This window comes from Sabethes cyaneus, chromosome 1 (genome assembly GCF_943734655.1).
Source record: "Sabethes cyaneus chromosome 1, idSabCyanKW18_F2, whole genome shotgun sequence".
Classification (NCBI taxonomy): domain Eukaryota; kingdom Metazoa; phylum Arthropoda; class Insecta; order Diptera; family Culicidae; genus Sabethes; species Sabethes cyaneus.
In genome coordinates, this window is record NC_071353.1 from 62,208,398 (window position 1) to 62,219,425 (window position 11,028).

The following is an 11,028-nucleotide window of genomic DNA, read 5'->3' on the forward strand; positions in this document are numbered from 1 at the left end:
CACACATTCGTTTAACGTGGTCGAAACGCAAAGTAAATTGATATATACCAGGTATACAGTACCGCCCCGCTAATCCGACAAATTTATAGCCGGATTAGCGAATTTTGACTCGATAATCCGACAGTCAAACTGACGTCAGTGTGAGTTTGAAATGTGGTTTTGTTTGCATCCATACGTAAACAACTCCGGAAATTTTTGAAAATATCTGTCGAAAGTAAGCAATAACTATGTTTTATACTCAGTAATGCTCAATTTCGTCAACAAAATACTTTGAAATTCTTAGTTAGTGTCGAAATAAGCGCAAGCACATCAGTCTATTAAGAGTAGCAATGAAAATATTATAGCCATGGCAAAAGTGAACGTAGTTAGAAGCAGCACCATGTGCCATTTCCATTTAGTTAGAAAGAGTGCCATTCTGACTTTAACGGAGACGCCAAACGAAGGTAGTGTTCGATTGAAAGAAGTCAAGTACGTTTTAATTCGGAATTTTCCGGAGTAGCGAGATCCGGACTATTGAGTCGTCGGATTATTGGGTGTCGGATTAGCGGGGGATACTGTATGACAATGCGAGCTGTCATATACACTTTGCACTAACACATCTACACTACTGTGTTACCTGACTCACTGCGAATATGCGTTGTGTTCGCGGGATCGTGTTGGTTCGAAAGGTTTCGAAAAATATCGCCTTTGTATCGAAAATATCGTTAATTTTGATCACTAAAAATAACGTACTTAAACGTTATATTTCAAGTGCGAGTAGTACGCAATAATTGTATTGTGAAACTGAGTTGTTATTTATGCAACTTTTTACAAATTAAATGCTATAACAAAAGCACAACTTATAAAAAATCGTTTATTATCGATATTAACTGCACATGCGTTATAAACGAATAAAACGTATGGTTACGTTTTATTTCAATAATACGCATATTCGCAGTGAGTCAGGTAAAACAGTAGTTCTGAGATTTCGAGCATTTTGTATGGAAAATTAGTTAATTTTTTAAAAAAATCGTTGGATACGCAAGATTTGTCTTTTTTTTCTTACAGCTTTTATGTTTATGCTTAGAACATTATTTCTAGTATGTATTTTCATGAATACAATGAAGTGCAACATTCCAAATTGCAAGCGGAAATTTTTTCGTCAAAGCGGTATCAAGATGTCTCAAAGAAATGTCGTTATATCGCTTTCCTACAAGTAGTAAAACAAAAAAGATTTTTTTTAAAATGCTCGGACATGATTGTTCAATAAGCAGCATGAGCAACATTGTTATCCGCCCGCGATATTTTTCGTCTGATTTCTGGTAAGCTTTTAAAGTGTTAATTATCTTCTAAGACCGTTTTGTAGCAATCTAAGATTACTTTTTATGGTTTTCTACGTAGTGTTGAGACGGGTAAATTTATGATAAAAAGGTATCATCTTGGAACAGTGACTTCAACTTAAGGATTTTCAAGCAGTAGCACAAGCATCTATTCGAATAAAACTATTTTTTAAAAGTAGACATCAAAGGCAGATATTCAAGAGCATCATGCAAGCAAAATGTTGGATGGAACGTGTTTTAATTCAAGCAACCGTATACCGCATTGATCGTGAAGTATTACATTAACATTAATTCATTTTTCAATTGCACATCGAAATAGTTAGTCACCCATGTTCTCAAATTTTTTACGCATAATAAAGAAGGCTACAGGTGCAAATGACTTTAAAATATATTCCTTACATTTCATTGTAAATGTTCAAATATTTCTCTGGAATAATATAGCTGCATTCATTAATTACAATTAATTTAGTTTTAATTTTCATGCAAGTTCCACCATATTTCAGAACTATTTCTTCTTCTTTCTACACACACTAATGCAACCCTCGATGGTCACATACCTGGTATATATCAATTTACTTTGGTCGAAACGAACCAAAAATTTTTCGCTCGATTCTCTTTATGTCAAATGTGACACTTTGAGTGGAATCGTAAATCCAATCACGATGAAGCTTGACGTCAAACTCCAAAAACAAACCCCACTGTCCGACGAGGTTTTCTTTTGTAGTATGACGTCGTTTTCTGATTTTTCGCTACTAATACCACAAAGAACAAATTAACAGGCTCGAAGGAAGTAATCGATTTTTTGTGTGTAAAATCTATCGGTGGCGCCCTCCAGAAATAGTTTGCCAAACGCATCAAAAAATATCCATGTACCTTTATCAATATTTCTTTGTGGTGGAGTTACATAGCAGCGGTGGCAGCGACATCAAGATTTAGTTTGCCACTTACTGCTCGAGGGGTGCTCTATTGAAGGATTACTCGTAGGTTACATAAAAACCTTTTACACACTTTTTGTCAATTACCTGGTAGTCTGTTCTCTGTGCTAATACCCTTTTTTCAAAGCTGCGTAGTAATCATTGCTGTTGGAAACCCCTTGCCTGGCCCTGTCTGCCTGTCATCTGTCAGTAACGTCAGTGCGTCAATCCAAGGGGTTTCCAACAGCAATGATTACTACGCAGCTTTGAAAAAAGTTACTTTTGATTATTTTACTGATTACCAGTAATCAATCTCTTGTGATTACTATAAATTAATCATGATTACCAACGATTACTTAAGATTTTCATGGATTACTCTACTGATTACCATTGATTACCTAATTGATTTGTGAATGATTACAAAAGTAATCTCTGATTACTACGCACTTAGGCTGTGAACCATTTCGCGAAATTTTTAACTTTTTGGTTAAAATTTGACAGTACGATGGTTTTTTGAAAATAACCCTGCTCGGGAGCATGGCTAGTTTTAACCACACCATCGACATCTCTATATCGAGCTGCAGTAAACGTCAGCGACAGCATGTCCGGGGCTCAAAATTTGACAGCGGGCCCAAATCAGACTGCTGGCAGCAGATCCCTGTCACGACAGTTGCCAGCTGAAGCCGCTTCCGATAGTGGTGGTAATAGAGGTAGACAACAAACTTTTAAACAAAATTTATACGAGACAACGCATGTATTTAATGCTATGCGCAGTATGACGAATGCAGCGTGTTCTTTCCCCTCTTTCGTTTATCCAAGGGGTTTCCAACAGCAATGATTACTACGCGCCTTTGAAAAAAGTAACTTTTGATTACTTTACTGATTACCCCTGATTACTAGTAATCAATCTCTTGTGATTACTATAAATTAATCATGATTACCATTGATTGCTTAAGATTATCTTTGATTACTCTAGTGATTAACATTGATTATCTAATTAATTCGTAAATGATTACAAAAGTAATCTCTGATTACTACGCACTTATACAGCCTGAATTCGTTAATTGGGCCACGACTGCACTCTAGCTGATTCGCTAATTGGGCCGACTGACAGTTGTTAGAAATTTCTAAACTCGAAAATTCCATACAATTTTGACATTCAAGTTGTCACATAGCCCAATTAGCGAACACCCAATTAACGAACCGCCCAATTAACGAACCACCAATTAACGAAACTTTGCTGTACACTTTACTGGAAACCCCCTGCGTTTATCGTAAAAAATAAAGCTATCAAAAGTCAGAATTTTTCCTTTCTTACGTTGCCGATAGTGATGTCCGAAATTTTCAATTAATCGATTACCGATTAATCGGTGAGCGTTGTCTGCACTAATCGATTAATTCAACTATTCGTGTCAGTGGTGTTCGATTAAAAACATTCGAATATTTCTTTGATTAATTCGATTAATCGAACGATTATGAACGATTAACGAGCATTATTCGGGCACTATTCGTACTCATTGAACTATTCGATTAATTCAACTACTCGTGCTGGCAGTAAATATTCGATTAAAAATTATTCGAAAATTCCATGTGTTATTCGATTAGTTGAATTAATCGAACGATTAACGGACATCACTAGTTGCCGATAACAAACAAAACGAACATGTTTCATTATCTACATCCCACATGCAACAAATTTTCTGAAGCATAAAACCGCATATGATTGCGTAATTCTTACAGCTGCTGTCAAATTTGACGTAAAATCGAGCCAGCAAGCCTGGCTCAAACGGCTTCAAGAAAAATGTGTGAGAATGACGTTCGTGCCAGGGATGTGGCTGGCAGTTGAATGAAACGCAGTGCTGACATGCTATCTCATTTTCGCACACACGAGATGTTGGCAGCGAAAACATGGTTGCCTGCCGATGGGGTGGTTTTAACCAATAAGTTCTGAGAGCCAATGAGATATGCACAGGTGAGGAAGAGAGCTTCGATTTGTTTCACTGATTTTTTGTTGGATTTTTTTTACATTGGTATAGATGCTTATCGCATAATAAATTTGTCCAAACAACCCAGGTTGAAATGAGATAAATTTTATCCGTCAAATGAAAGCAAATGAACACCCCATCGACATCTCTATATCGAGCTGCAGTGAACGTCAGCGACAGCATGTCCGGGGCTCAAAATTTGACAGCGGGCCCAAATCAGACTGCTGGCAGTTGAGTGAAACGCAGTGCTGATATGCTATCTCATTTTCGCACACAAGAGATGTTGGCTGCGAAAACATGGTTGCATGCCGATGGGGTGCAAATGAACATCAAAAATTCATCCTATTTTAACTCGGACAGAATAAACAATATTTTCATCCTCACCTTATGTGCTCTCATTGAGCAAAAAACTATCAATCCTTCAAATTCGCGATGACGGCATCAAAGATTTCGTCGGCTGCTCGCACTTACAGAAAATCTCATGCCGAACTGTCAACGTGTGCGTGATGACAAAAGCAAAAATATTTCCCTTTCTTTTTTTCTCACGCAAAACCCTGAACAATATCAGCAACGCCGTTATAGCGAATATGAAATGGTTCACCAGCGGGGTGCTATCCCTATCTTAACGAACGGTGTTTGACAGTCGACTTAACGAAGGGCGCTATTGCAAGAAATAGCGCCCGTCTGACAGGTAGATTTGCTGCCAACCTTGTCGAGATGTGCTGAGATGTTGGCAACAAAAACATGGCACCCATCGCAAGCCCCTGTGGTTCACATTCTGAACTGATTTTAACCACTCAAGGAGAAATAACCATCGAACTGTCAAATTTTAATCAAAAAGTTAAAAATTTCGCGAAATGGTTCACAGCCTTATACGCCTTAAGACCCAGACACAATGTATACGGATTTTACTACGTTGCGGCAATTTGGCAGTTTTTCCATGGGTTTTCTGTCAAATTTCCGCAACGTAGTAAAATCCGTATGCATTGTGTCTGGGCCTTTACTGGAAACCCTTTGCGTCAGTCCATCAATGTAATACATACAGGTGTGGCAATGTTGGTTAAGTGATGTTAGTGCAATGAAGAAATTTCATCATGGTGTGGGTGGAATCGTAAATCGACCAATCACGATGAAGCGTGACGTCAAACTCCAAAAACAAACCCCATTGTCCGACGCGGTTTGTTTTTGTAGTTTGACGTCGTTTTCTGATTTTTCGCCACTAATACCATCAAATGTCTTCATCTGCCACACCTTTTTAAACCTCATTGTCAGTCCATCAGTTTCAATGTGATATATACAGGTGTGGCAATGTTGGTTAAGAGGTGTTAGTGCAATGAAGGAATTTCATCATAGAGTTTAATAAGCCCAGTGCAAAAGGCTACAAAAACTTATCGTTTTTCTCTCAAACGTTTGTTTTTTTTTAGCGGGATATAACTGGGGGAAAACAAAAACAAACGTATAAGGTTTTGCAAGATGACGTCACGAATGAACCGGAATGAACGCAATTCACCCATTTGACATCCACTAGTGGTTTGTTTACTATTTGTGAACTATTAGGTGAACGCGATATGCATAAATTGAAGTTGAACGTTTTAAAAGCGTATTATCCAGCAGTGTCGAACTCCAAACTACTCGGAATGGCAGTTTTGTGCTTTTCTGACTTGCCGTTAAGGCCTTAAGCAATATTCACTTTCAACATGTTAACCCACGTTCTAAGTCCATGTAAACAAACCACTGATAGACGTCAAAGAAGTGAGGTTATGCTCGTCCGTGCAAAACCTTATAAAATCAATGTAATATCTCACAACAGCAACAACAAATAGCACGTCGATGTGTGCGTGCGGCAAACGTCAGCAAGCTCAATAGTGAGGGTGGAATCGTAAATCGACCAATCACGATGAAGTGTGACGTCAAACTCCAAAACCAAATCCCATTGTCACAATACTAATATATTGTCAATTGCAACGAAAATTGTCCAATCAATAAGTGCGCAATCGCTCATAAAAGTGCTATTTTAGCACGGTCTCTTTGGCGCACTTATTGCTTGGAATATAACGAAAAAGTGCGCCGAAGATACCGAAACGATTTAATGTAAAATAGCACTTTTATGAGCGATATCGCACTTTGGATGGTAAAATTTTCCCTAGGGGTTTCCAGTAAGGCGTATAAGTGCGTAGTAATCAGAAATTACTTTTGTAATCATTTACGAATTAATTAGGTAATCAATGGTAATCAGTAGAGTAATCAATGATAATCTTAAGTAATCATTGGTAATCATGATTAATTTATAGTAATCACAAGAGATTGATTACTGGTAATCAGAGGTAATCAGTAAAGTAATCAAAAGTAACTTTTTTCGAAGGTGCGTAGTAATCATTGCTGTTGGAAACCCCTTGAATTTTTCTTGCAATCAGCAATATCAAATGTCTTCATCTACCACACCTTTTTAAACCTCATTGCATCGGTTTGACGTTTGAGGTTGTGCCGTTGCCGTTTGTGCAGTTTGTGTGCTCAGTGCTCTTACTGTTCTGTCTCTGTGTTCTTCCTGTTGCGCGAAAGGTGAAGATCGAAGAGGCAAACTGCGAAGAATGTAAAGTAAACATCGTGGCAGATTGCAGATCACTATTAATATAGGAAAATGTTCACAATAGTTAGCAAATGCAGCGTTCCGTTGGTCCGCCGTTTTTCAACGCTTCAAATCTGTAAAAGACTTGATAGTCACAGGGGCGCAATAAACACAAGTTATATCGCACCTGCACAAAACAGGACGCAGCAAAAACCTAGTACTATCGACAAGCATCTTTTGCAGCCCTTTACTCCTGCATTATATAATTTTCGAGGAACAAGCTTCTTCAATAAATGTAAGTACAGCGTACGGCCATAACGGTATATATCCGAATAATGACATCATTTTTCCAGTACCGGCCGAGCAAATCTGGAAAGGCATAATTTCGGTGAGTAATGCTGGCAAGAAAAGAGGTCGCGGAAAAGGGTCCGGGCGAATAATCCCAAAGGATCTAAACAAAGGACAAGTTATTGGATTTGGAAAAGCAAATATCGTTTGGCCTGGGCTTTCAGCACCAGTATTGCGTGGTCGTGAATTAGTACAGCAACAGCAACTGCCAGAGGACGCAGAACGGGAAGCAAAGTTAAAAAAAATTCGTGATGGAATGGCTAATTTTAAACGGATAAAGTTGAGCCCGTTAGAGCGCGGATGGTCAGGTTCCAAAATGCCTGGGCGTAGTATTGGACCTCCAGATCCTATCGAGGATGACGTTTTCGAGGGTTTTGATACGAAATGTTTAGAATTAAAAACAGTTGTTAATATGAAAGGCAATCTTGGTAGAAAACGCCGTGTGTCAGCTATGGTGGTCACGGGTAATGGGAACGGACTCGCTGGTTTTGGCTTTGGTAAAGCAATTGATATGAGGGCAGCATTAAGGCAAGCGAAGAATCGTGCTGGTCAAAAGTTAATGTATTTTGAGCTTTGCAATGGACATACAGTATTCCATGATTTCTATTGTGCCTTTGGAGCATCCAAAATGTTTGTGGAACGCAAACCAGAAGGTTACGGGTTAAAATGTCACCGTGCAATAAAAACCGTATGCGAAGTGCTTGGAATTAAAGATCTTCGCGCTAAATGCGAAGGTTCCACAAATGTTCAGCATGTTGTAAAAGCATTTTTTATAGGTTTGTTACAACAAAAAAACCACCAACAAATAGCGGAATCAAAAGGATTACATGTTGTGGAGTTAAGACCGGAGAATCAAAAGTTTCCGAAAGTTGTTGCTAGCCCAACTGTGTGTCGATCGGAAAATGAACTTGAAACAAATGAAATTCTTGATTACACGCAGTTTTGCATGGATGGAAAAATTCAATTGAAAAGGAAAAAGTTTCCGCCATTCTATACAAAACATCGGTCCTGGGAAATATACCTGAAAAAGCAAGAGTATTTGCGAGACCAGGATAAGGTGCGACTCCGGATGCTAGCTGAAACTGGTGAAATACGTAGCTTTATGACAGCAAAATATCCAGAATGCAAAATGGGGCCTGCTCCAAAAGAGGAATAAAATAGGCAATTAATTGGGCGTTTCCATTAAATAACTACTGTCAGTCATAGAAGTATACGGATATCGAAAAAATTTATTATTATTTTTGCAAAGAATGATAACATTTATTTATTGAAATAAAACAGCGATTGTTATGCAAATAGCGGCAGTATCATGGAATACGTCGTATACGCAATATAGCAAGCGTTACGTGAATTACGTGAATATATAGCTTGAATTGTCCAAAAATGCAGGCAAAAAATATTCTGACATTACTACTTGAAGTATAATTGTACTTTCTCTCATAACTATAGGTTCTACGAAAAATCAATATAAGAAAATGAAACTGACAGCAACGATAAAATATAGTAGTTGGAGTCCTACGATGTGGGGCTGCATATCAAGCTCTAAGATTGAGTACCAATATAATTTTAGATAGAACTAGTTGCAAATTCGATTATACGAGCTCATACTACCGATATTTGTAAGCGGTGTGATACTATAGAATTCTGGTTTTAGTTTTAAATGGTCGGATAATCAAACATTTTGCATGCACAATGCGACCTTCTGAAAACGAAAGCCAGAATTGTCCGAGCGTTATTGAAACCCCAGCGCTCACTCCAGACTTGCACCCATTGAACATCTTTTGTGATAATTTTAAAACTAAAATTGAAAATCATGATCGATTTGTATAATAATATTGACTTAAACAGATCTCTTGGAAAAAACGGTCGGCAATTCATATAGCAATATTTGAGAAATTGATTAATTTTATCCCAAACAAGTTGAAACTGGTAATCAAGAAAGCATGTTGTCCTACAACGTAGTAGTTAGGCAAGAAAGTATAATTATTTCTACTAATAGTTAACTGTCCGAATACTTTTTCGACTGAATTTATGAGCAATTCAAACTAGGAGAATTTGATCAAAACAAAACGCTTTTCCGCTAGTTATTGCCATGTATCTAATTATGCTTTATAGTTAAAGGTTAAATATTGTTTTAAAAATAAATATTACCATTCTTTCCAAAAATACTGAGCAATACCTATTATATTGAAAGGAAAAAAATTATTCGATCCTGACCTAATACTTTTTTGACTGACTGTACATACCATCAACAAACAAAAGTGTGAAAGCTACTTTCTATGAGAAAGAAATATGGTTTTTAACCTTAGCTACAACTCTTGGCTATTATTAATGTAATCCAAAAAGTCTACCCCACCTCATACTTATTCAAAAAAATGTATAATACCTTAAATCAATGGTTTGCATACCCCTTGGTGAAACTCCCTATTATGTATTCTGCAGCGAATTAAATTTTCGGCGAACCCCTCTTTGGGAAACACTGATGCCTTATACCGTTTTTGTTTTTACTTAGGTCCAAACTAGGTTCGCTCTAGTTCCAATCGTTTGTTTTTTTCACTCAGGTTGAACTTAGTTTCGCTCTGGGTTGCACTTTTTAGACGACGGGTTCGCATTGAGATTTTTCAGAGTTCGAACCTCGCAATAAGCAATACACTGACAACCCGAAAGCGTTTGTTTATGCTCGTGAATATGTTTGTTTATTCAGTGGTCGGTTGGAATAAACCCAGGTTAAAAAACAAACACGCTATAAGATAACGTGTTTGAACAAACGTTATATTTATGCTAAATTTGATTTAAAACTGTCGGAGTCATTTGCAATCAAGTAAAGAATCTTCGTTAATTTCATGATGTTTACAATATTATTGCAGGTTATTTTTTTTAGAGAAGTACCAGGAGAAGTACACAAAAACTGGCAGGTTAACACCCTGAAATAGTTTAGTTCCGTTTTTGCCTTAGTCGCATACATATGTAACAGAATTCTTTTATAGGAAGTATTGCAGTACTATCTTTATTCAAATTCACGGAATTTTAGCCAACAGAGTGCTCTACACGTATTATATTGACTAGAGTACCCTCTGGTGGATGATTTTATATTGTGTCTTGCGCGGATGTGACACCTTTTGGCGATAAATTTTAATGTTTTAATACAGAAATATTTGAAATTCCTCTCAGTGACATCTATTAGTGTTTTTGTTTTTGCTCAGATTCAATCTAGGTTCGCCCTAGAGAGCCTAGAGAACCGCCATCTTAAACCGAAAATTCCAATCGAACAGAATCAGTTGTCAAAAGTAAGTCCAATCGAACAGGAGACATGTCAAAACACCGATTAGAGAGCCCAAGGGGTTTCCAACAGCAGTGATTATTACGCACCTTAGAAAAAAATTAGTTTTGATTACTTTGCTGATTACCTCTGATTACCAGTAATCAACCTCTTGTGATTACTAAAAATTAGTCATGATTACCAATGATTACTTAAGATTATCATTGATTACTATACTGATTACCTTTGATTACCTAATTAATTCGTAAATGATTACAAAAGTAATCTCTGGCTACTACGCACTGATACGCCTTGCTGGAAACCCCTTGAGAGACCCTTAAAAACCCCATCTCAAATCAAGAACATTTTTTGAGTAGATTTTTCTAAATTTTTAGCAGCTTTTGTGAATTACTAGCTGACCCGACAAACTTCGTATTGCCACAAATTAACCTGTGTTGTACATAAATCATGAATCTCGGATGATCTTTGTCACAATCTCGAGTTTTGCAAGTTTCTGAGGAGTTCAACCTTATACAGACATCCAAGCTAGAACAAAAACCTTCGTAAACCGTGTGTAAAATGACTAGCGACATCTAACTGCTTATTGCCACTTGCATTCTCTTAAGTGATTGAAGCG

At 37.4% G+C, this 11,028-nt stretch overlaps 1 protein-coding gene across 1 annotated transcript; it reads left to right on the plus strand.

Annotated features, from left to right (window-relative positions):
• Positions 1–6,697: 6,697 nt before the first annotated feature.
• LOC128737808 (28S ribosomal protein S5, mitochondrial) lies at positions 6,698–9,413 on the plus strand. The gene is made up of 2 exons (XM_053832546.1): positions 6,698–7,079; positions 7,138–9,413. The coding sequence occupies exons 1-2, from the start codon at positions 6,857–6,859 to the stop codon at positions 8,286–8,288; spliced, it is 1,374 nt and encodes a 457-aa protein (XP_053688521.1). The 5' UTR covers positions 6,698–6,856; the 3' UTR covers positions 8,289–9,413.
• Positions 9,414–11,028: the final 1,615 nt, after the last annotated feature.